General features: G+C 40.4%; 1 protein-coding gene across 1 annotated transcript; it reads right to left on the bottom strand.

The window, feature by feature from the left end:
- Window positions 1-521: 521 nt before the first annotated feature.
- Window positions 522-27,239, bottom strand: LOC139313333 (complement component C9-like). Its single transcript, XM_070938896.1, has 11 exons — window positions 27,158-27,239; window positions 24,411-24,504; window positions 20,432-20,579; window positions 18,079-18,226; window positions 15,697-15,835; window positions 13,942-14,154; window positions 9,831-10,071; window positions 5,790-5,915; window positions 3,827-4,008; window positions 2,271-2,499; window positions 522-696 (listed from the first exon to the last, which is right to left on the bottom strand). Exons 1-11 carry the CDS (start codon window positions 27,232-27,234, stop codon window positions 542-544), a joined length of 1,752 nt encoding a protein of 583 aa, XP_070794997.1. The 5' UTR covers window positions 27,235-27,239; the 3' UTR covers window positions 522-541.
- Window positions 27,240-27,473: the final 234 nt, after the last annotated feature.

Raw genomic sequence — 27,473 nt, 5'->3', positions numbered from 1 at the left:
GGGAAGATTGGATACAGATCTGACAAATAAATAATATATGCTCGTAATAGTAAGAATAGTTGACCTGACTAAAAAACATTTCAAATCATGCCATCATCTCCCCCATTTGGAAATCATTTCCAACATATTTTAAATCCAATCTATGACCCACCCACCCCCATATGCTCACTAGTCCAGATTCTGAGGACAACTAGTGATGGAATAGCAACTGAAAGCAATCAAGTTTTACCAATCTTTGCTCTCTCTGAGTCAGTCAGCTGAGTTCTGAGAAGACATTCTCCATTTCCTCCTCTTCCTTCCTTCCTTCCTTCCTTCCTTCCTTCCTTCCTTCCTTCCTTCCTTCCTTCCTCCCTCCCTCCCTCCCTCCCTCCCTCCCTCCTTTCTGACTTAGCCAGCAAAATCTTCACAGTTTCAGCTCTCCATGTGGATACGCTGCTTCCAGAAGCATTAAATCCAGGATATTCCATGGTCTTATGTTAAAATAGTACCATATTCATTACACACATTCAGAAGTTACAAACCTGTTAGTAGACTTCTGCAATTAACAATGGCCTGTTTCTACACTTGTTCCAGGACATGATTTGCCCCCAGATCCAGGTGCAGGATTATTACACTCTCTTGTTCGCTGACGTTCTCTATTCTGACACGTGGACCAGCTAGACCAGCAGTTCCAGTTCCCATCAATGGCAGTTTGAGCTGGATCAGGATCAGAAAGAATTTGTCTAACTTCAGAACATTCAGAATTTTAGAAATAATATTGTCTTCCTTCACAATCATATATAAAAGAGCCATGGTGGCACAATGGTTAGAATGCAGTACTACAGGCTACTTGACTACTGGCTGCCTGCAATTTGGCTGTTTGAATCTCATCAGGCTCAAGGTTTACTCAGCCTTCCATCCTTCTGAGGTTGGTAAAATGAGGGTCCAGATTATTGGGGGCAATAGGCTGACTCGGTAAACCCCTTAGAAAGGGATGGAAAGCACTGTGAAGTGGTATATAAATCTAAGTGCTATTGCTATTGCTATATTTTAATTGTATGTTGATTGTGTAACTATATAGCATAAATCCAAATCAACCAATACTGTTTAAAAAAAGTTTAACAATGCACTGTCTAATTACATTTGAACTCTTCTATAGACCTGTAGTCCCAGTTGCAAGTCCTGCTCAGTTAAAAATATTTGGTAATATTTTCTAATTTGGAATGGATGATTTTGATTTTACTGTTACTTATTGGGTTATGGATTTTATTTAGTGTATTGTATTTTATTTGTTTATAGTGTACTTTTCTAGGGGCTGTTACTTGTAGTGACAAATTACTATTATTTTTCTGCTATTATCATGTCCTTAGATACTGATAGTCAACCCGTCACCCTTTTCAATATGACTTGTCCCATGCTGAGGAAGAAAGAATCTCGACAACATGTACAGAACTACTGTGAAGAATTTTCTAGGCACCTGTCAGTCACTCCAAGTTGGACTTGAAATGGGCAGTTGCAGCTGAATTGACTGAGACATGGTCTTGCCCTAATATCTTGGAAGAATCTGATCTACACTCCAAATAATTACATGATCTGTAATTCTTTGGAGTGTAGACAGGGTTTTCAGGGCTATTAATCCAAACACCTGTATATTTGATCCATGTCCCTCTAGATTAGTTCAGATCTCCCAGGAAGTCACATGTGCTTGGGATTGGGTCATGGTGAATTCATCCCTAATGGACAAGGTATTTCCATCAGCCTTGGAGGAGGTGGTGGTATATTCCCTCTTGAAGAAGCCATAAGCAAACCACAAAAGAGACATCACATTATGGCTCAGTGCAATAGATGTGAAGCATCTATTTGAGTCTTCCCTTTGAGTCTGGGCCTCCAGACTGCTCATAAGTTCCTATTGCTCCCCTTCACCTTATTTATCAACTCTGAATTTTTAACTCCTGCCTTCCAATCCTAACTTACCTGTGATCACTGTTTGCAACTTTCCCAGCCAGCATTCGATGAGCAAAGTCAACGGAGGAAGGTGAATTTGATTAACCACTGCATCATAAAATCTGCCAAGATTTAAGCAACTAGCTTGCTTAACAATAGAAATTCTTCTCCCAGTTATGGTTATAAGTTGAGAACTGCATAACTCTTTTCATTTCAGACAACAGGATGGGTTAACTCAACACAATTAAGTTTTGTACATTTTGTATAGGTTCTGTATATTTTTAAATAACACAATAGAGCCAAGAGAGCCATTAAAATATATAGTAAGTCAATGAATGAATTCTAACCTGGTACAAAAGTTGACTTGGGTATTTCACAGGCGTCTCCCTTGTAAAATGGAGTGCAGGTACATTCACACTTCCCTTCTATCAGCATCGCCGTCCCACCATGTAGACAAGGCTGGCATTTGCATACACTGTATTCAGCCACATAATCCTCTACAGCTCTGTCCAGATTTTCTTTCTTTGTTCGGGAGCCTGGGATTTTCAGTGGTACAAGTTCCGAAATTGGGGTTAACTGCAGAAATATTTAATGCACTTTTTCAGTTTAAATAATTGTTTATCATTATTATGCGGTTCTTATGTAAAGAAAATATGGACTATAGCACTTTATTCTGAGAAGATCCATGTTCTCCTATATGGAGAACTTACCTACTACTTACCTCTCCTCAGTAATCAATTCTTTCAAATGCAGATTTTAGTTATTCATTTTACTACAGCTCCATCATTAATAGTTTTGTAAAGTGTCAATTTTACGGCTTTCTGTCAAATTCCCAGTAATTCTTTCATGATATAGAGATGTTTGTGAGGGACTTTAGAAGTAGGCCTCAGGAAAGTAGCGCCATGAAGATAGGGCAAGAGATCTCACATGCCCACTTAGAACAATTTTATTTTATTATACATTACCATTTAAAATCAGAAAAATGTTGTTTGAAAACTTTAAGTGCTTTAACACATAACTTGTTGGGATGAAATTTTGTCTACAGGATGCATATGGTTTTGATCATGAGATTAGGAGAGTTGGGTCTATTCAACCAGGGATTCTAATGCAAATGATATGAATGCAAAACTCCTGCTGAGGCTAGTTGTAGAAATAAAGTTTGCTTGGAAAACTAAAATAGGAGTCCATAGGTTTCAAAACTCTTACATGAAGTCCCCAATGAAAGATTGTCACATAATTATAATTATACATTATATAAATTTATATAATTATAAAAGGAATAATTATTCCTTTCAATTATTCCTTCTATTTATTCATTCATTCTGTACCATTTCATGTGATTAATTTTATCATAAATTAAAGTTAATGTTATTTTCCCCTTAATTCCACATACTTCTTTCTTCAGGTTCTGCCTAATGTTTTGGAATGCAACCCAAAGAAAAGTTGATCATGGTCCATAGCCCTAAAAAGTTACATTCTTGTGAAGTAGAAGGTCTCCAACCAAAAGAACTGCTTTGTTATCTAGGCAAAGGCAAGAAGGAAGGAAGGAAGGAAGGAAGGAAGGAAGGAAGGAAGGAAGGAAGGAAGGAAGGAAGGAAGGAAGGAAGGAAGGAAGGAAGGAAGGATGGATTATTAGGAAATCCCAGGATTTTTGATCAGAATGTAAAATGAAAAAACATCTTGGAAGAAAGCCATGGTGAACCATTCCTAGAAAACATCATAGAAACCACTGCAGTCAAACTTCACTTGAGGGCGGCTTTAGCTTTACTTGATCAGAATCTTTGACTCTGAAAAGTTTGCAAGTTTTAATATATTTCTTCAAGAAAGAGGAAAACTCATTTGTGGGTTCACATTTATTGAAAATTTCTTCAACTTATTGATAGATAGAAGAAAATCCTCTCACCTCTTGTCTTATCACTACAGGAGCTTGAGGTAGTGTAGCAGCCCATTCAACATAGTGTTCTACATCAATTAGCCTGGCATTTGATGAAAGCAATTCATTCAACCTTGTTAAGGTAGCTGTTGTCCCACCTTGAATCAGAGAGACTACATCTTCGATAACCCCACTCTGTCTCAGTTCATCAACTGGAAGAGAAAAAAAATGGAGGTGAAATAATAGGAAGAGTGGCCTTAAAAAAAACATTTTTTCTTGGTTAATAAAAAGTGATGATGATGATGGTGGTGATACGAGCAACTGAACATTCATTTGATTTTATTTTTTCACTTTCATTTGGAAGAAAGGAAAATGATGATGTTGATTATAGTTGGAAATGGATTACCTAAGAGTCTCTGCCAACTATATTTGCCAAGATTGAGGAAATTCAATCTTTCTATATTTATTGGTATCAAGTGATTCCATCTTGCATACTGGTGATCCAGAGAACTAGTGTATTATTTAGGAATTTCTGCTAGAATTTCATGGTGCCTAAACAATCAGGCAATCTTTTAGAATAGACATCTTGCTCAGTCACTCTTCAATTATTTCATGATTTAGAGCAGGAGGCACCAACCCATGGGCTGGCACTGGTCCACAGCATGTCAGAAACCGGTCCACGCAAACAAGTGAAGCCCCATCCACAGGATGCAGGCAACACATGAAACTATGTCCCCTTTGGTCCATGGAAAATCCTCTCTCAACAGAACCGGTCCCTGATGCCCAAAACATTGGGGGCCACTGATTAGAGACATAGAGATACTGTGCTTCTAGAGATGCTTTCACTATCCTTTTTTCCCCATCAATGCCTACAAGCCAGCCTTAATGTCAATCTATGGGCTGGCAACACATATCCCATGAGGGAATTAAGCCTCCAATCTATTGTAGGAACCTCCAAAATGCAATCAGATTAAATGGCCCCAATTTGGCAACTTGCTAGCAAGTTCTAGTCACAGTTTTTCAATTGATCAATGGTACTGAAGTCTTTGAGAGGTTAAGACCATGCAACATCCCATCCTGCTCCTGCCAGAGATAATCTACAAGTGTGTTCAGTGACATCTCAATCCCTTATCCAAATATGAATCCTGACTGAGAAGGGTCCAGATGATTCATTTGGTGAGTTCTCTGGAATTACCATACAAGTGGAAGCTGAAACTTGGCCAGCCCCACCTTGGCTTTTCCTTACGTATCTGGGAGCTCTTCCAGAAGAGTCCCATGGCCTCTATATGTCAAGGGGGCAGGCAACCATCTGTTGTCTTGTGAAATATAACTTATTGTGTCTTCGTCAGATTCTTTATTCTGGTATTCTGTACACTGCATCAATTAAAATCTTCCTGAGCAAAAAATTCTGCCTTCATTGCTTGCTTTGTGTAGGTCTTATGAACTTCAGCTTTCATGAAAGCCCCTTCAGACAAATACTTGACACATTAATACTATATTGTGGCATTATATAGTGATTGGCACATTAGTGAAATATATTTTATCTATCTGTCTGTCTGTCTCTCTGTCTGTCTGTCTATCTCCTGCCTTTCTTATTTTTACAAATGTCTCAAGAGTCAAATGTATCTAATATACATTTTTCCTCATATTTTCCCACAATAACAAACCTGTGAGGTAGACTGGACTGAGAATGATTGACCCAGTGACATCCAGCAGGATGGATATGATTTCATGGCTACGGTTTTCACCACTAAGCCACCACGCTGCTCATTATATATTATATTACACTGGCATTAATAGGTACATCGGTATTGTTCATTACTTAATGTGATCGTACAGCATGTGACTGATGTGTTCCGACAACACATCTCAGTTCTGGTATGAGGGATATAATGTGCCAATCAATATGCAAACTTGGGCATCAAAATGTCAGAAGAACTGACATTTCAGAAGTAATTTCTGACATGTCAGAAGTAGGGACTGATGTACTCACAACTTTTAAATCCACTGGTTTTACATTGTTTAGCTTTAATCTCCGCTGTGGCTTCTGCAACTTCTGCGGCAATAGTAATTCCTAAATTAAAGCCTAAGCATCCGTTTACATCCTCTGCAGTGAATCCTGAAAATAGAGTTAATAAAAAATGATTAGAGGTGTACACAATTGTTACACAGAAAATATGATATCAAAATCCTGATTTTCCAATCGATATTGGAAGAAGTTGCAAGGTGGGAAGTATTGGAGAATCTTTACTTTGTGTCCCTTTCTTTTTATTTTCTCTCCCTCCCCCCCTCAATCTCTATTTTTTTTTCTGATGCAATTGCTTTCCGAATGGTTGCTTTCAAGGAAACAATGGTAGCTCTTACTAGAGATCTGAACCAACCTGTAATATAAGAGTTCTCAAATCAGAAGTGCAGACTGACTATCTTTAGTGTGTAACTAGCCCCATCATTTTATACTAATCAGAAGCTCTCCATATAAGTTAGAATACAATTTTGAGACTGGAAATTATAGTCTGGGAATTATAGCCATCACATTTGTAAGGCACCAATTTGGGGAAAGGCTGATGAATGAGGAGTGAAATCCTACCAGTTCGGACCAGTTTGGGTGAACCGCTAGGGATTATGGGCATCAGTTCACCAAACCAGTAGTAATTACCTCTCCTTGGCCCTACCCACACTCGGCCGGTCACCGCTCACCTCTTCCGGCTGCTCAATATTCCACAGAATTCAATGTTAAGTGCAGAAGAGAGACTGCTAACTTTTCTCCCTCTATTCAGAACGGAGCTGCTGCAGCCTGTCACTTTAAGGTAGTCCCCAGGAGGGAGGGGGCCAAGAGGGAGCCATAAAGGGAACAGCAGCTCCACTGTGAATGGAGGGAGAAAAGTTAGCATTCTCTCTGCCACAGAATTCAATGTTAGATGCATCAGAGAGAATGCTAACTTTTCTCCCTCCATTCACAACGGAACTGCTGCAGCCTGTCCCTTGTAAGGTAGTCCCCAGGAGGGAGGGGGATGAGGGGGGTGGAGCAGCTGAAATGGAGCCATTTTTGTGAAAGGCAGAAAAATGGGGAAGGGGATTTTCCTGCCTGATATCCATTCCTCAATCTCAGCACAGACTGAGGGAAGTATGGTAGGCAGAATATTCCCCTTCCCATTTTCCTGCCATTTGCGACAAGGAGTGGCTGGGAGGGGAGGGGCCGGTGAGGAGCCCCTCGATGTGAGTGATGTCAAGTTGGCCATGCCCACCCAGTCACATGACCTCCCCCCAACAAGCCATGCCCACAGAACCGGTAGGGGAAATTTTTTAATTTCACTCCTGTGATGAATGTGTGTAACAGTGTGACACAGATCAAGGACTGAGACATTAGGGCACCAATTAAAAAAATGCATGAAAGATGGCTTAAGAGATCATAGACTAGCATTAGTCTGGCTCATCCCTAGAATTGGGCAGATTTGAATTCCCCTTTATATTATAAAGCTCCTAACTGTTATTTAAAGGCTGGTGAGTCTTTACTGTAGTTCAGAAAATGTCAAGTATTTGTTGAATGCAAATAAATTTCCTTTCAAATATAGTATCATAGCAGGTTAATAAACACTCTACGGCAAAGCCAAATGTAAAGATAGGTGGTGGATCAGGTTAATTTTAAGCAAAGGTAGTTATTTGGTTAAATGTAAAACATTTCTCCAAATGGTCTACTTTTTCATAATTTATTTTTTAACAATATTGATATCTGAAGTTGGACCATAAGAAGGGTTGAGTGCCAAAGAATTGAGGCCTGCAAGTCCCTTGGACTGCAAGGCGATCAAACCGGTCAGTCCTAAGGAGACCAACCCTGACTGCTCTCTAGAAGACCAGATCCTGAAGATGAAACTCAAATACTTTGGCCACTTAATGAGGAGGAAGGACTCACTGGAGAAGAGCCTAATGCTGTGAAAGATTGAGGGCAGAGAATGAGGTGGCTGGATGGAGTCACTGAAGCAGTCGGCGTGAGCTTAAATGGACTCCAGAGGATGGTAGAGGACAGGAAGGCCTGGAGGAACATTGTCCATGGGGTCACGATGGGTCAGACATGACTTCACAACTAACAACAACAACAAGTATCAACTTGGTAAATAACCTAGTTATTGTTCTGCTAAAGAAAAACTTTAGTGTATACATTACACTTAGTTTTTTCCCCTATATTTGAAGTCCATTTTTTTCCTTCCTTGCATAATAGATATTGGGCATGATCCAGCTAATGTTAATCACAAAAAGAATGGCATGTAGTGAAATGACTATAATAACATGCTTGGATTGTGAAGGCTATTTCAATGGAGGATTCCATTTCAAATTTTTCTGATCCCTCTAAACACGACTCACTATGAGGAGTTAATATGACAACTGGTTTGCCCCTGAAATTATCCCAGAGCAAGAGTTGATTATCATTACATCACTATATTATTCTTATATACAGACCCTATTCCTATAGAATGCGAACAAGGACAATGAGAAGTGTTTTGGGAACATCAAATGCATCCAGTCCTGAACTTCCAGGACCGGATGCATTTTCTAAATACCAACTAGTTGCTGTGAACTAGCCACAACCATTGCTGCTTCGCTGGCCTATGGGGAAGGGATTAGTGAGGTGTGAAGTCTTGCCAGTATTTTATTAGTAGAGGGCATCTTACAGAAAACAATTCCCAAAATGGTGATTTTTGGCCAAGTTAAGGTGATTTTGTTCAAGCACAATTGTTGGAAAAGGAGATTTGGCTGGGTTAGTGACTGACTGCTTCAAGAGCAGGATAATAAGAGAGGACTTTTTATTAATCTTGCACCGATGCAGAATTTGGAGGTCCTTCTGGACTTGCAACTCCTGCTTGAAAAGCAGAGGGCAGTCATGAGTAGGAAGGCTTTCGCACAGCTCAGTGTTGTCTACCAGTTGTATGTGCTCCTGGACTGGGAAGCTACTCATAGTCACTCATGCCCTAATCACTTCCCAAATGGACTACTGTAATGCACTCTACATGTGTTGCCTTTAAAGAGATCTGGAAGTTTCATCTGATGCAAAATATAGCAATGTGGGTAGTTATGTGTGCTCCTAGACTAGCACATGTTACACTTCTGCTCTTCAAGCTGCATTTGTTGCCATTTTGCTTCTGGGTCTAATTCAAAGTGCTAGTTTTGACTTTTAAAACCCATCATTATTTGAGGTCCACTTCCACCCAATTATATCTTCTTGCCCTGTGGGGTCTAGCAAAGGAGATATGCTGTGAGCTCATCTGCATAAGAGACCCAGGACAACATACTTTCCTTCTCCCCTAAGTGACACTGGCTTGATCCTAGACATCTTTTCAGGACCTTAAACATAACTTTATCACTTTTTAAACATAACGTAGGTCTGAGGATCTCAAACCAATAGTGAGTTTAACGTGATTTCATTGTTTTATTATCAATTCTTTCCAAACTCTTAATTATAATAGCACTGCTGAAGTTTTTTTAACTTATTTTTTTGACATTTGGAGTTTATTATTGCTTTTAATATAGGGTACCTAGATTAAGGTACCCTAAATTCTTTATTGTGAGAAAGAAAGAAAGAAAGAAAGAAAGAAAGAAAGAAAGAAAGAAAGAAAGAAAGAAAGAAAGAAAGAAGGAAGGAAAGAAAGAAAGATACACCCTAGGCTTAACAAAAGATGTTCCATGTGGGACAGTGCTGAGATTTGGTTCTAATTAGGATTTCCTGCTTTCTAGCGATTTTAAATCGCGCGGCACAGCTGATCATTGGAAATACCAGTTTGGAGGAATCGATAGCTTTTTTTTACTACCAGTTTGCCTGAACCAGTAGTTTTTATCACTACCGGTTTGCCCGAACTGGTATGAACTGGTAGGATTTCACCGCTGCCCTAAGGTGCAATTGGTACCCTGAACCAATCCAAGTTGAAGTTTGTGAAGAACCCAGTTTTAAAGAAAACAGGGTTAGGGTCAGAAATCAGTTGCTCTGATTGCCAGCTACACCATTATTCTTGTGCATAAGAGACCACTTTCATTCTGTCCTTACCCTGTGATGAAAGCGTTTGGTTATCCAACACATATATTAGCTCATATTTTCCTCCAACGGTTCCTCTCTGGGAATAATGAGTTCCATATGTTTCAAGAAATTTAAAATACTCTCCCTTCTCATAGGTACTTGGCAAAAACTTTAGTTCTTCCAGGAATGTCTCACTCAAGCGCAAATCACGATTTCGCATTTGGAATGTTCCCAGTTGTATATTAGATTTGACATGTAAATAGATGGAATTCTATAAGGAGAAAATAGTAATATATCAGTTATTCTATCCACAGGTATAGAGGTAGAGAATGAGATTGTGTTACTCTTTTACATTGTCCTCTGATTATTGTAAATTTATTTATATGGTCATGCAGGAATTCTCAGGTCATGCAGGAATTCATAGACAATAGCAATAGAATTTAGACTTATATATCACTCCACTTTACAGCACTCTCTGAGCAGCTTACAAATATCAGCCTATTGCCCCAACCAATCTTGGTCCTCATTTTATCAGTCTTGGAAGGATGGAAGGCTGAGTCAACCTTGAACCCATCAGGATCGAACTCCAGAATGTGCAATATTGCATCCTAACCACTGTGACAGGAAGTGACGTTTTTTCCTGTCCCCAGCCTCCAGAAACTCCTAGAGGGGCTCCTACAGACTCCTAGAGAGGTTCTGGAGGCTGGGGACAGGAAAAAAGTCACTTCCTGGCCCACCGGGAGTTGGGAAATGGGCCTTTTCAGCCTCCGTAGGGCCTCCAAGGGAGTGGGAAAGGCTGTTTTCGCCCTTCCCAGATACACAGAGAGGATCTGGAAACAGGTAAGAAAGAAAAACGGGCCTACCAGGCCATCATGTGCCAGGAGCGGGGGGGAGGGGGTTGCGCACGCATGCGCGTGGGCACGTGCACGCACGACCCTCCCCCGCCCCCCCCCCTCTCCTGGCACGCGATGGCAAAAAGGTTAGCCATCACTGACCTACATGTTGGAGATGTAAATGTGATGATGCAACATATTTTCATATATGGTGGACATGTAAGAAAATTAAGGCATTTTGGATTAAGATATGGTGGATTATACAAAATATTCTTAAAAGGAAGATAAAATTTACTCCACAGTTGTTTTTACTGGGTATAATTGAAGGATGTACAGTTATAGAGACTAATTTGATTTTGAATTTAATAACGGCAGCCAGACTTTTGGTGGCGCAATACTGGAAGAAAGAAGGAATACCTACTATTGAAGAAAGGACATTAAAAGTAGCTAATCTGGTGGAGATGGCTAAAATTTCTGCATATTTGAAGGACCGTTTGAATGAAAGATATGTACTGGAATGGAGAAGATGGATTGACTATGTACAAAACAAATACAGGACTAAAAAGTTGCAAATAGCTTATGAATGAAATATTTAGATGATTTTTTTTTCTACTTTGATATTTTAGTACCTATGGCGGAGTTAAAGAGTAAGGGGAAGTTAAGAATTTATAGTTAGTTTGCTTATGTTAGATTATGTTTGTTAAATGCAATACCCTGTATTTTGCTCTGGGAAGTCGGGGGGGGGGAAGGGAGAGGGGAAGGGGTGGGGGAAGGGGGGGAATTTGTTTGTAAAACATTTCAAAACTTTTCAATAAAAAAAAAATATCTTGAAAATACCTATTGTAAATTCTTCCAGTAAATACTGTACATGGTAAAGAAGAAGCACAAAAGCTTCCAATGTTACACCTCCATCCTAAAATACCCAATCCCACTGTGACACTGAAAAGACCAAACTTCTGATCACTAAAAGTGTTGGCTAAAAGTGGGGCTCCCAAACATATCAGTATGTGGGTTAGGTTAGGGTTTTTAGTTCTTTGGTATCATCCTGTGCACTTTACTCAAGGAAAGTAGGCAGAGGACTGTAGGTTTCCTATCGCTATATTCATGCAGCATCTTTATTTTGGTTATCAAGATAATCTATTGTGGAGATTTACACAGTTTGTTAACCCATAAACTAATAAATGGATTCCCATATCTTGCTAAGAAAACCTAAACAAGGTTAATATTTTTTGGTATTTCAATAACCAATTCAGCATGAATGCTGCCAATGGCTCAGTATTTCTTTAGGCATGTATATTATCATTCCTCTGGAATAATGTATATGTCAGTCCTGGAGGCCATCTTTTTCTTGGGATCTTCAGGGCTGCCACATTTAGTGCTGTGGGAAACTGGGAGGAGGGATTGCATGGAGTTTCAGGGATATTTAGCCTGTAGATCAGAGGTCTTCAAACTTGGCAGCTTTAAGACTTGTGGACTTCAACTCCCAGAATTCTGCAGCCAGCTATGGGAGTTGAAGTCCACAAGTCTGAAAGCTGCCAAGTTTGAAGACCTCTGCTGTAGATGGTGCTGTGATTGGACCATGTGATGGATGTGTGGGTGCAGGGGAAGGGACTTGGACTTTCTTTTGGGTGGGGAAAACCTGGATGCTTTCAGATTCAGGTTTTCCCAGATGTGCCAATATTTTATTTATTTATTTATTTATTTATTAAATTTTTATACCGCCCCCTCTCCCGAAGGACTCGGGGCGGTGAACAGCCAAAATTAAAAACACACAATACAAATATTAAAATACATTAAAACAGAATTAAATTATCTTAGGCTTCTCCAATTTAAAACCCCATTACCCATAAAATTCACCAATTAAAAAATTTTTTTTAACCCAGCCCGGCTTGCTGAAATAAAAACGTCTTCAGGGCCCGGCGGAAGGTCCGGAGATCCGGGATTAGTCGTATCCCTGGGGGCAGTTCATTCCAGAGGGCGGGTGCCCCCACAGAGAAGGCTCTTCCCCGGGGGGTCGCCAGCCGACATTGCCTGACAGACGGCACCCTGAGGAGACCCTCTCTGTGGGAGCGTGTTGGCCGGTGGGAGGTTATCGGAGGCAGAAGGTGGTCTCGTAAATAACTGGGTCCTAAGCCATGGAGCGCTTTGAAGATGAGAACCAACACCTTGAAGCGCACTCGGAAGACCACCGGAAGCCAATGCAGCTCGCGCAGGAGAGGTGTCACGTGGGAGCGCCATGCCGCCCCCATAAGTACCCGCGCGGCCGCATTCTGCACCAGTTGGAGCCTCCGAGTGCTCCTCAAGGGGAGCCCCATGTAGAGAGCATTACAGTAGTCAAGGCGGGAAGTAACGAGGGCATGAGTGACCGTGCATAGGGAGTCCCGATCCAGAAAGGGGCGCAACTGGCGTATCAGGCGAACCTGATAGAAAGCCCCCCTGGCCACGGCCGTCAAATGCTCTTCTAAGGACAGCCGTGCGTCCAGGAGGACACCCAAGTTACGCACCCTCTCCGTGGGGGCCAATGTCTCGCCCCCAATAGTCAGCGATGGCACCAGCTGACTATATCGGGACGCCGGCAGCCACAGCCACTCAGTCTTGGAGGGATTGAGTCGGAGCCTGTTCCGCCCCATCCAGACCCGCACCGCCTCCAGGCACCGGGACATCACTTCAAGGGCATCGTTGGGGTGGTCTGGGGTGGAGATGTACAGCTGGGTGTCATCAGCGTACAGATGGCACTGCACCCCAAAACCACGGATGATCTCGCCCAGCGGCTTCACATAAATGTTGAACAGGAGAGGCGAGAGGACCGACCCTTGTGGCACCCCACAAACCAAGTGCCTTGAGGTCGACCTCTGCCCTCCAGCCAACACAGACTGCGACCTGTCGGAGAGATAGGAGGAGAACCACCGTAAAACAGTGCCTCCCACTCCCAACCCCTCCAACCGGCGCAGCATGATACCATGGTCGATGGTATCAAAAGCCGCTGAGAGATCTAATAGGACCAGAACAGAGGAGCAACCTCTGTCCCGAGCCCTCCAGAGATCATCAACCAACGCGACCAATGCCGTTTCCGTGCTGTACCCGGGCCTGAAGCCGGACTGGAACGGATCTAGATAGACGGTTTCCTCCAGGTACTGGGGGAGCTGTCGCGCAACCACACTCTCAACAACCTTCGCCAGAAAGCGACATCTCTAATACAATGGAACTTTGAGGAACTTCTAGCTTTGGAGTCTTCTTTTGTTGGGGATGTTACTTGGAACCCTGACAGTATACTTACCTATAATTTTTTTTTTAAAAAAAAAGCTTACCGTTCCTTTGGTTTTTTTCAAGAATTCACTCATGTTGGATGATCTGCCAGCATTGAAGCCTCCCCCAACAGTAGCTGATATATCGTTCTCAGTTGGTTTCAGTTTAACAGACAAGTTTGCATCAAAAGACTGTGTTTTTGTTTTGAATATTTCTTTAATTGTTGATGCTTGGTCACTGTAGAATTCATGTGTAAAGTGTTTGTCTCCTCTTGTCTTGAAAGGCAGAAAAATTACAATTAAATGGCTGACTGACAGATAGGTAATGATAAACAACATAATCTGTGATGACATCCTTTGGTACTCCAAGGTGTGCTTAGTTCAGACAATACACTAAGTCATAAATTAGCAAACCAGATTTTGAATTAGCACCACTAGCCAATCCATCCAGGCTGTAGAATGTTTCTCCCTGTTTGAATCACTTCTCTTAATTTCCTCCTTAGTTTAAGTCACTTTCTTAGTGTTTGGCCACTTTGAGTTGTGTGGACTTCAACTCCCAAAATTTCCCAGCCAGCAAGGGAGTTAAAATCCATACATCTAAAAGTGGCTAAGTTTGAGAAACACTGGTGTAAGTGATCAACTAATACCTTTTCTTCTAGGGAAATAAGAGATTCTTCCATAATAGACCATGGGATGGGAAGGTAGTTATGTCCGGTGGTGGATCTATCCAGTGGTGAGATTCAAGTAATTTAACAACCGGTTCTCTGCCCTAATGATTTATTCCAACAACCAGTTTGTCAAACTGCTCAGAAAGTTAACAACCGGTTCTCCCGAAGTGGTGCGAACAGGCTGAATCCCACCACTGGATCTATCACCAATGAACTTTCAGCAGAAATGACAGGAGCTGTTGAGATGGACACATCTCCTTCCACATCCCTGGAATACCTTTTGGATAATCAAATTCAGACCATCCTATGCTGCCATCCCCATTCCCAAGTTACTGGTCCTTCAGATTGTCCTGTAAATCTGTGGCAAACAACATTATTTAAGCTTGTGAGGAATGAAAAGTATGTAGTGAACTGGTCTAACCTACACATATTCATAAAGAGGTTAAGGCCAATGTGAGGCTATTTCTTCTACATGCTTCTGACTGAAAAATAACAAATAAAATTTGGAAGAGAAATAGGGATCCCTCATATTGACAGGTGAATGTCTGAAGATGGATAAAATTCCACATTTTGTTGTTGTTGTTAAAGAACTAAACTGCTTGCTTTTATTGTTATATAAAAAATTAAGGCACCTATATACAGATAGAATAACTCTATCTTTCCAGCATAGAAAGTGGTTTTTAATCACTATACTTTTAACAGCATTTAACAGCCTTTCAGTTACATGAAATAGGGGTTACAGGTGGTGTGAATTTTTCACAGACCAACACTGTGATGGGAAGTCTGAATTAATAAACATGGATAGGAAAACCTTACTATTATCTGAATTTTCCACCCGAAACTAGACAGCACTGCATTTTGGTTTTACCAGGTTTGTTTTCCTGCAACAAAAGCACCTGATTGATTTAGGATAATCTCAAAAGGCCAAGTAGGTTCAGAACTGAGGACTATCTGGATGGGACATTAGAAATTCCTATAAACTAGACAAGGGAATAAAAAAAAAATCCTAAGCCAATGGCAAAACATTTATGTAAAGTTGCCAAGAAAATTATATGGACACACACTTGACATTTTAAAAGCTGAGGCTGAGGCAAAGTGGATTTTGCCTTTTGATGCAAACCAAAACTCTGCTTTACATATAGAAGCTTACGTCATAACTGAGGAAAGCCGTATTCCATGGCTTGCGGTAATAAGTCGCCGTGTTCCCATCACGGACTCTGTCACAGATACCATTGTAGAACTCATTTTGAAATGCAGTTTGAGCCGGTGTCATTCCCAGCACATTCACACTGGAAGGAAGGAAGGAAGGAAGGAAGGAAGGAAGGAAGGAAGGAAGGAAGGAAGGAAGGAAGGAAGGAAGGAAAGGAAGGGAGGAAGGAAGGGTTATTAATCATCAGCCTTCTCATTGTACTATTAAATGTCATATACTATCAGAAATATCAAGCCAATACAACAAAGACAAATCAGTAATATATATAAAAATAACAAAGATATTCTTTTTTATCCTAACATATTTCCCCAAGTTCATTTTTATTGAATCTGTGTTGATCCATTGGTTGCAAAAACAAACAAACAAACAAACAAACAAACAAACAAACAAACAAACAAACAAACAAACCAACCAACCAACCAACCCTGATGAACTGGTTTGTCGCTTATGCATGATATTGTGGGCTTAAAAGTGTCTGACCCCAAGCCATCCATGCAACATTCATGTCTAAGATGGGACTAGAACTCACTCCTGGTTTCTAGCCTAGTAACTTAACCACTAAATTCACACAAAGAGTATTATGTTGCCTTAAATATTAGCATGCATTGCCTGGTAAGCTTTAGTAATTATTTAACTCAGTTTTGAGCCTCTCTCACTCCTTAATACTTCTAGGTAGCTTACAAATAACAGAATAGAGAAGAAGATTTACAAAAGAATCCTTAGCTCGCCAGTGAATACCAGTAAAAAGCCAAAGTTATGGGGATTATACAACAACCTTTTTCCATAGCCTGGCACGTTTTTAATGATTATCAGACTGTCATTACGGTGGGACCTGTTCTAAAGTGTGTGTGTGTGTGTATAGGATATCATTCCAGAGGTTCCAAGTATAGTTCCTGGAACCTATAAGATCACATTATTTCAAGGATCACAATCCAAATTATCATATGGGTTTACATGCTTATCCATTAATGGGCTACACATTGGATTAATCTGAAGTCCCTTTCTAAAGCAGATCAAGATAATATGGAACAGGTTTTCATTTAGCTAGAAAAGAGTGGATGAATCCGATCCATTTTTGTTAAGATCTAGGCTGGATTGATTTAATAGTAACAGTTGGGAGGGACCTTGGAGGTCATCTAGTCCAACCCCCTGCTCATACAGAAGACCTGTACTAGGGATTCGAACTTCTGAACTGCCAACCTTTCTGATTGACAAGCTCAGTGTCTTAGCCACCTAGTCAGGCTTTGTTCTATTGATTTGTTCTAAGGTGGCATGCTGGCAGCAGTACAAAACAGAAGAAATAAAGCTGTCTTTGTTAACATCCATAAGATGCCAAGGTTAGCAGATCGAACATTCTAATCATTGATGGGCAGGTCTGATCTTCCCAATGTAGAAGCAGCTAAAAATAATGAAGAACTTACATCTTCATGATGTCGAAATGTGGGATCAGAAAGCCAAATGGTAATTCATTAACTGCAAGGGATTGATAAAAGGTCAGTGGCACTACACACCAGCTGATTGTTATTATATGTCCTTTTTAAAAAAGGTTCACATCATACAAATACTTTATGATGCTTAGCAGAAAGTACATGACAGGCCAGAGCAAAACCAAGGAAATCAAATAACTTTTGAAGTGTCTCTCTCTGTGTGTGTGAATAAAAGTTAGATAGGAATGTGATCCTAATGGAACTAAGAAAGTTATTCAGAACTTTTGCATTCTTGAAAACCATTTTGAGGATTCCAGCCTTATTGGGTAGCACAACATGGACTGTATTTTTTGGACTATAAGACACACCTAAATTTAGAAGAGAAAAACAACAACAAAAAAAGATTTTGCCCTACCTTTTTTGGGGCCTTTTCCAGTCTTTTTTCAACCTGTTTCCAGGGCTTTTTTGGCCCATTTTCGAGGCTTTTTGGGGACTGTTTTGGGTTCTTTCTTCAGCCCATTTTCAAGGCTTTCTGCAACTCAGTTTTGGAGCTTTTTTGGCTCATTTTTAAGCCTCAAAAATGGGCCAACCCCCCCCCCCCGAAAACAGGCAGAAAAAGCCTCCAAAACAGGCCAAAAAAAAGCCTTGAAAACAGGCTGAAAAAAGCCTCGAAAATGGGCCCCAAAAAAGGCGTGAAAAAGGCTGAAAAAAGGCCCGAAAAGAGGATGTGCAGAGGCCCAAAAAATGTCTGGAGGGTGGGTGGGGTTTTGGCAATATTCGGTCTATAAGACGCACAGACATTTTTGCCCCCTTTTGGGAGACAAAAAAGTGTGCCTTATAGTCCGAAAAATACGGGTAATTTGTATTCTTCTCGTGAACATTTTCTAGAACTTACCCTTGTCCAGCTGTTCTTCCAAGTTCTGATATATCAATATCACGATCCCCACAGGGTGGGCGTTTGGTTTCATCACACAGATCTTCATCAGAAAAGTCACCACAGTCATTTTCTGTGTTACATACCAGCCTATTCTTTAGACAATATCCTTAGTGTAGAACAAAGAATGAAACATTTATAATTATAGGTAATCGGTTATGTAGAATGCTTTCATAAATCAACATTGCCTTCCCTGGTTGTGTATTGGACTTCAACTCCCCAAATTTGCAACTTAAATAAAACAAACTGCCCTTTATGTCAGAATGACTGACTGATTTAGTGTTAATTTGTCCAGGGGGGAAAATACTATAATACTTGTTTGAATGATACCGTGCATTTCAGCGTCAATGTAACTACACCTATATGTAATGCAAAATATTTTTAAAAGGTTTTATTTGGTGAAATGCAACAATCATCATAATATAATAATGCAGTGAAAATAATACACATTGGTGATTAAAGTATACTGAAATTGAGCAAGATCTTCTTCAGCTTTTAAACAGGAAACATCATAATACTTTGATATTTAACATTTCTCTGAACATGACAGTGTGGTTCTCCCATCAAAACATGGCTTATTAAAAATGCACGCATAAAGAAGATATTATTACAAAAATAACATTAGCAAACAGAATATTCAACGTCATACTGTACAATGCAGGCTGAGAAAAAAATGTGGAATGGGAGAAAGCTGCTTTTTTTTCAGCTTAAAAGCAAGCAAGAATACATCTGTAATTTTCTCCATCTGGAAGGTGACTCTGGAGACTTCCCTTGCAAAAGAAGCCCACTGTCAAGAGGTAGTAATTTGTTTGGGCAGGGGGACAGAAATCCTCCCCAAGGCCCCTCACTTGTGGGGTACCTCAGGGATCGATTCTCTCCCCCCTGCTCTTCAACATCTATATGAAGCCACTGGGAGAGATCATTCATGGTTTTGGGGTGAGGTATCAGCAATATGCTGATGATACCCAGTTGTACATCTCTACCCCGACCAACCTAGGGATGCTCTTTCCGTGATGTCAAAGTGCCTGCAGGCGGTGCAGGTCTGGATGGGTAGGAACAGGCTCAGACTCAACCCCTCCAAGACGGAGTGGCTGTCGATGCCGGCATCCTCTGATCTAGGGGCCCCATCACTTGTGATGGGAGGGGAGTTGCTTACTCCCTCAGAAAGGGTTCGCAATCTTGGCATCCTCCTGGATTCACGGCTGTCGCTAGCTGACCATCTGACGGCCGTTACCAGGAAGGCCTTTGCACAGGTTTGCCTTGTGTGCCAATTGTGCCTTTTCCTAGACAGAGATGCCCTTCGTACAATCACCCATGCTCTTGTCATCTCTTGCCTGGATTACTGCAATGCCCTCTACATGGGGCTGCCCTTGGGGTGCACCTGGAGGCTCCAGCTGATCCAAAATGCAGCCACACGGGTTGTTACGGGAGCTTCCCGTTACTCCTGTGTTACAACTCTCCTGCGCGAGCTGCACTGGTTACCAGTGATCCTCCGGATCCGCTTCAAGGTGCTGGTGCTTACCTTACTGCCTGCCTCTGACTGATCAGCGCGCTCACATAGGGCAGCCCTCCTCGGGGTGCCGTCGACCAAGCAATGTCGGCTGATGGCGCCCAGGATGAGGGCGTTCTTGGTGAGTGCGCCGACCCTCTAGAATGCCTTACCCACCGAGCTCCAAATGGGTCCCGACCTCCGCTCCTTCCGCAAGGACCTAAAGACGTGGCTTTTTAAACAATGCATCTGATCTGCGGGGTGTTTTTAATTGGTTTTAATATGGGTTTTAAATTGTGGGATTTTAATTATGCTAAATTAATTATATTTTTTATTGTTCTTCGGTTTTTAACCTTTTGTGAGCCGCCCCGAGTCCTTCAGGAGAAGGGCGGCATATAAATTTAACTAAATAAATAAAATAAAATAAATAGTATTCAGCAGGTTCTGATCAGTTCTGGAGAACTGGTAGCGGAAATTTTGAGTAGTTTGGAGAACAGGTAAATACCACCTGGCCCCGCCCCCATCTAGTCTCTGCCTCCCAAGTCCCAGCTGGACTGGATTTTGCAGTATCCTTCCCCTGGAGTGGGGTGGGAATGGAGATTTTACAGTATCCTTCCTCTGCCACGCCCACCAAGCCATGCCCACCAAGCCATGCCATGCCCAGAAAGCCACGTCCACAGAACTGGTGGTAAAAATTTTTGAACCACTGCCACTGTCCTAGAGTGGCATCTTAATCATGATGTGGCTCTTAATCTTCATATTGTCATAAAACCACTATGGTCAGTGATGGCAGTAGAGAAATGATGTCAGAGTCTCAATACCTACCATTTTCACATACAAACTCTTGTTCTTTACAATGACCTTTCTCATCTGGACACAGACTTGTTGTCACACAGGACTCTCTATCACTCAGAGCCACAATGCATGGCTTCCCTCCAAACTGTCCAAACTTCAGAATACTCCTTGAGCGGTGCTTTGTGAGAGATATTAAAAACAAAATTAAAACAGGCTCAGAATCAGTCGGCTATGGAGGGGATGAACAGCTGGGAAAAATGAGGCTGGTCTCGAAAGCACTCCCTCTGCCTTTTAATTAATTATTAACATTGAAGTTTAATTCATCCTTGCCGCTTTATACATTTTAAATTTGATATACTTTTATGTTTTAATATTTTATTTGTGCAACACCCAAAATCCCTCTGTTAGGGAGATGGGCTGTTTCAAAAGACGATAAATAAATAAAAGAAATATACAAGGTAAAAGAAATGGAAACGTATTTTATTACTCCAAAATGGAAAGGATGGGAAATTCAGGGTTCAACACTGTGGCGCAGTGGTTAGAGTGCAGTACTGCAGGCTACTTTTGCTGACTGCCAGCTGCCTGCAATTTGGCAGTTCAAATGTCACCAGGCTCAAGGTTGACTCAGCCTTCCATCCTTCCGAGGGGAGTAAAACGAGGACCCAAATTGTTGGGGAAAATATGCTGACTCTGTAAACCGCTTACAGAGGGCTGTAAAAGCACTGTGAAGCGGTATATAAGTCTAAGTGCTATTGCTATTGCTATTGCTATTAGGAGGACAGACTATCACTCAATCACTGGATGATCATCAACAAGTGTGTTTCTCAACCCTAGCAAATTTTAAGATGTGTGGATTTCCAGTTCTGAAGGTTGAAGTCCATACATCTTAAAGTTGCTGCTGTTGAAAACGCCAGAGAGAGGAAAGGGCAATTCAAACCTGGTTTCAGTATGTACAGCTGCAGAATAGATGGAAAAAAGATCAGAAAATCGGTATTACACAAAGTGAAGAAACTTTGATAAAACAAATTAGGGACCAGAGTCAAATGCACATAAAAAGGTTGTATAATATACTGATAGAAATAGACTCAGAGACAGAGTTAGTTAAAGATTGTATGATAAAATGGGCACAAAATTTTGAGGAACCAATAATGATGGAAACATGGGAAAGGATCTGGGTAAGAAATGTAAAATTTACACAAGCTCAAAATTTGAGAGAAAATTTCTATAAAATGTTTTATAGATGGCATTTGGATCCCAAAAAGTTAGCTTGTATGTACCCAAACTTACAACCCAAATGTTGGAGATGTGACTGTGTTGATGCTACTTATTTTCATGTTTGGTGGACTTGTAAAAATGTTAAAGCATTCTGGATAAAAATATGGTGGATTATTCAAAATATGTTTTTAAAAAAGGATAAAGTTTACTCCACAGTTGTTTTTGTTAGGTATAATTACAGATTGTATGGCTATAGAGACTAAGTTGATTTTGAACTTAATAACTGCAGCAAGACTCTTGGTGGAGCAGTACTGGAAGAAGGAAGATTTACCTACTATTCAAGAATGGACACTAAAAGTAGTAAATTTAGCAGAAATGGTGAAAATTTCAGCATATTTAAAGGACCATTCAAATGAGAAATATATGTTAGAATGGAGAAGATGGATTGATTATACTCAAGGCAAATATCGGACTAAAAAATTTCAAATAGCTTACGAATGATCCAGGAGATTTTATAAAGTACTTAAACTTAGTCTAGTAAAAGGGGAGTTAAAAGTTCAAGAGGGGGATAGGAGGCTATAGATAATTAGCTTATGATAGCTTATGATTGCCAAATGTTATACCCTGTATTTTGCTCCTGGAAGCCGGGGGGGGGGGGGGGGGAGGGAGGGGAAGGGGAGGGCTGGAAGGGGAGGAGGGAGGGGGTAGGGGAAATGTCTGTAAAACTTTTTAAAACTTTTCAATAAAAAAAAAAAAAAGAAAAAGCCAGTGTACAACTACTGAAAATGTCCCAAAGGTGCTTTTTCAAGACGCAACTGGACTTTCTAGTTTTTCTTTGAAGATGTTTCACTTCTCATCCAAGAAGCTTCTTCAGCTCTTCTTCAAGAGCTGAAAAAGACCTGAAGAAGCTTCTTGGATGAGAAGCAAAACATTTTCAAAGAAAAACCAGAAAATCCAGTTGCTTCTTGAAAAAGCACCTTTGGGATAACCATGACCTGGATCACTGAGAATCTTCATAGCTACTGAAAATGTACACATTTACACTGTGAAAAGGATTTAAATGGGTGATCTCTTACCATCCATTCAAATTTAACACTATAATTAGTGGACAACCAGTGATTCCAAACAAGAAAGCCTTTTTTCTTTTACTATTTGAAACCAATATCCACCAAGGAGCCTATACTTCATAAATAAATCTTCTTTATGAAGCCCTTTTAATACAAGATAAATTATGAAATTATGATCAAACCGGTTAGTCCTAGAGGAGATCAACCCTGACTGCTCTTTAGAAGGCCAGATCCTGAAGATGAAACTCAAATACTCTGGCCACTTAATGAGAAGGAAGGACTCACTGGAGAAGAGCCTAATGCTGGGAAAGATTGAGGGCAGAGAATGAGGTGGCTGGATGGAGTCACTGAAGCAGTCGATGTGAGCTTAAATGGACTCCAGAGGATGGTAGAGGACAGGAAGGCCTGGAGGAACATTGTCCATGGGGTCACGATGGGTCAGACATGACTTCACAACTAACAACAACAACAAATATCAACTTGGTAAATAACCTAGTTATTGTTCTGCTGAAGAAAAACTATATATATTACACTTTTCCCCCCTATACTTGAGATCCATTTTTTTCCTTCCTTGCATAATAGATATTGGGCATGATCCAGCTAATGTTAATCACAAAAAGAATGGCATGTAGTGAAATGACTATAACATACTTGGATTGTGAAGGCTATTTCAATGGAGGATTCCATTTCAAATTTTTCTGATCCTTCTAAACACAACTCACTATGAGGAGTTAATATGACAACTGGTTTGCCCCTGAAATTATCCCAGAGCAAGAGTTGATTATCATTACATCACTATATTATTCTTATATACAGACCCTATTCCTATAGAATGCGAACAAGGACAATGAGAAGTGTTTTGGGAACATCAAATGCATCCAGTCCTGAACTTCCAGGACCGGATGCATTTTCTAAATACCAACTAGTTGCTGTGAACTAGCCACAACCATTGCTGCTTCGCTGGCCTATGGGGAAGGGATTAGTGAGGTGTGAAGTCTTGCCAGTATTTTATTAGTAGAGGGCAGTGGACATCTTGCAGAAAACTTAATTTCCAAAATGGTGGGCTAAGTTAAGGTGATTTTGTTCAAGCACAATTGTTGGAAAAGGAGATTTGGCTGGGTTAGTGACTGACTGCTTCAAGAGCAGGATAATAAGAGAGGACTTTTTATTAATCTTGCACCAATGCAAGAGGTCCTTCTGGACTTGCAACTCCTGCTTGAAAAGCAGAGGGCAGTCATGAGTAGGAAGGCTTTCGCACAGCTCAGTGTTGTCCACCAGTTGTATGTGCTCCTGGACTGGGAAGCTACTCATAGTCACTCATGCCCTAATCACTTCCCAAATGGACTACTGTAATGCACTCCACATGTGTTGCCTTTAAAGAGATCTGGAAGTTTCATCTGATGCAAAATATAGCAATGTGGGCAGTTATGTATGCTCCTAGACTAGTCTAGCACATATTACACTTCTGCTCTTCAAGCTGTATTTGTTGCCATTTTGCTTCTTGGTCTAATTCAAAGTGCTAGTTTTTGACTGTTAAAACCCATCATTATTTGAGGTCCACTTCCACCCAATTATATCTTCTTGCCCTGTGGGGTCTAGCAAAGGAGATATGCTGTGAGCCTCATCTGCATAAGAAGGCCTGGAGGAACATGGTCCATGGGGTCGTGATGGGTTGGACACGACTTCACAACTAACAACGAGAACAAAATTATGGAAAAACAACTTACTCTTTCTTCTGAGCATGGAATACATGGCCCCCAATCACTCCAGGCAGTCAGCAAGCAGTCAATGGGTTCTGGAGCATTAGGTTCTCGGGTCACCCTTAGAATAAAATAGTCTTAAAGTAAATTGAAATGTTTCTGATTTAACATGGTTTGTTTGTACAATGTTTGTATCTACATATTGAAAGGGAACGATATGACTTTGTTTGCCTACTCATTTAGTTGCAGGCCACCTCATTGTGGTCTCTCGGTACATAACCTTGCATGAGAATACTTGATTTCAAGATTCCACAGAAGCTGCATTTTGGAATGTTGAAAATTCCATAACCATAGGAAAAAGAGGGTTGACTCCTGCAAATGATTTGCCATTTCTAAGTGCAATTCTTGTCTTAAAACAGAATTCAAACAAGAAAGATGTTACCTGATGTGATATAGCACAAAGAAGCTTTTAAAAATGATTTGATGGGTTTGTACATTCATATTTTTAAAGAATTCTCAGAAACTTTCTCTGTACCACTGATGTAGGAAAAATAAATGAGGAACCAAGATAAGAGGCAAACAGTTGCCTTTGTCTTGTGTTTACTGTCAGCACACCATGGAAAGAGGCAGTATTTTACTCATATTTTTTTTTATTTGATTTATATGCTGCCCTTCTCTGGAGACTCAGGGCAGCTTACAATGCATTAAGCAATAGGCTTCATAATTTTGTATATTTATACAAAGTCAGTTTATTGCCCCCACAAACTGGGTCCTCAATTTACCTACCTTAGAAAGGATGGAAGGTTGAGTCAACCTTGAGCCTTGGAGAGATTCGAACCAGCAGTAATTGCAGGCAGCTGTGTTAATAACAGGGTGCTTAGACCACTGTGCTACCAAGGCTCCTAAGGTTGGAAGTGGAAGTGGAAGATTCTTCTTCCACGCTGTTCCTATATTGGCTATTTATCCTTGAAATATTTATTTATCTCTTCTCTCTATATACCACTGCATCTCAAACGATCTATCTGTTAAACTACTGAAGTTCGCAGATGACACAACAGTGATCGGTCTCATTCGAGACAATGATGAATCCACATACAGATGGGAGGTTGAACAACTAGCCTTGTGGTGCAACCAGAACAATCTGGAACTGAACAGACTCAAAACTGTAGAAATGGTGGTGGACTTTAGGAAAAACCCTCCCATACTACCACCTCTTACAATACTAGACAACACAGTATCAACAGTAGAGACCTTCAAATTTCTAGTTTCTACCACATCTCATGACCTAAAATGGACACCCAACATCAAAAGCATCATCAAAAAAGCACAACAAAGAATGTTCTTTCTGCGCCAACTCAGAAAGCTCAAACTGCCCAAGGAGCTGCTGATACAGTTCTACAGAGGAATTATTGAGTCTGTCATCTGCACCTCTATAACTGTCTGGTTTGGTTCTGCAACTCAACAAGACAGACACAGACTTCAGAGGATAATTAGAACTGCAGAAAAAACAATTACTATCAACCTGCCTTCCATTGAGAACCTGTATATTGCATGAGTCAAAAAGAGGGCCGTGAAAATATTTACAGGCCCCTCACATCCTGGACATAAATTGTTTCAACTCCTATCCTCAAAATGATGCTATAGGGCACTGCACACCAGGACAACTAGACACAAGAACAGTTTTTTCCCAAACACCATCACTCTGCTAAACAAATAATTCCCTTAACACTGTCAAACTAGTTACTAAGTCTGCATTACTATTAATCTTCTCATCGTTCCTATCACCCATCTCCTCCCACTTATGACTGTATGACTGTAACCTTGATGCTGGTATCCTTAAGATTTATATTGACTGTTTCCCTATGATTATCACTAAGTGTTGTACCTTATGATTCTTGACGAATGTATCTTTTCTTTTATGTACACTGAGAGTGTATGCACCAAGACAAATTCCTTGTATGTTCAATCACACTTGGCCAATAAAAAATTCTATTCTATTGAAATAAACCTTGAGACAAGGTTGAGGTTGGCCTCATCCATCAAAGTTTTAGAATATCAACACTTAACAGCAAAGCCTACCAAGTATTGAGCATCAGATATCGTGTTCCAGTTTGTACATTTGCTGAGTTTAAATCCCCCTTTTTTAAAAAAATTGATTTATATGCCGCCCTTCTCCGGAAACTCAGGGCGGCTTACAATGCGTTAAGCAATAACGCATTTTGCTCAAGTTAGAGAGAAGTAACTTCAAAGTCCTTCCTTCCTTCCTTCCTTCCTTCCTTCCTTCCTTCCTTCCTTCCTTCCTTCCATTTTTTTTTTTTGTAAGAATAAAATTTGTGGAGAAATACAAATTACATTTGAGAGATTCAATTTGGGTAAAATGGAATAGAACAAACAGATTATATAAAGTAGTGTCAGAATTTGACTAACTTATATTTCTATGAATATTTCTAATATTTCTAATGTAAAAAATATTTGATTTTTGGTTTGAAATTCTAGTATTCACAAACTGGTTCAGAGGTCCATAAAATTTAACTATCTGTTACTGATAAAATAACTCATTTAAATGCTCATTTGACATTTTGATTATTTTATGCATGGAAATAATTTCTATTGCATTCAATAGGATTGTTCAGATGCTTCTGAAAAATGGCAGGAAGCAGGTAGTTCTCTTACCTTCTGTCTTCCAGAAACTAAAAATAGAGTACCAGAAAATTTGGAGAAAATCATGCACAAATGCTACCAAATGTTATCTCTATCCTGTACAATGAACTCACCTTGTTTTCCCTACTGAGGCAAAACTATTTGCTTCTAAAATGCAGAGAACTCCTATAAGAAGCAAAGAAGTAGACATGGTGGTAGCTCTATGAAAAAGTAAATCAGACCCAGATTCAAGTCTTTTAATCTGTTCATTTTTGTTAAATATTAAAAGGACAATAAACAAAAAGTGATGGCTAATGAAGGTCAATGCTCATGCTGACTACCGGGAAGTGATCTGGGCCTAGTTGTAAATGTACTCAATTTGGCAAGTCTATTTGTACAAATAGAGGCGAAGGGCAGATGGGAAACTCAAGCTTTTGAACTCAAATTCAG

This window comes from Pituophis catenifer, unplaced genomic scaffold, assembly GCF_029215685.1.
Source record: "Pituophis catenifer annectens isolate HBS135680 unplaced genomic scaffold, rPitCat1.0.hap2 SCAF_2, whole genome shotgun sequence".
NCBI classification, from domain to species: domain Eukaryota; kingdom Metazoa; phylum Chordata; class Lepidosauria; order Squamata; family Colubridae; genus Pituophis; species Pituophis catenifer.
Note: the sequence above shows the minus strand (reverse complement) of the source record. Positions and strands in the feature narration are given on the sequence as shown.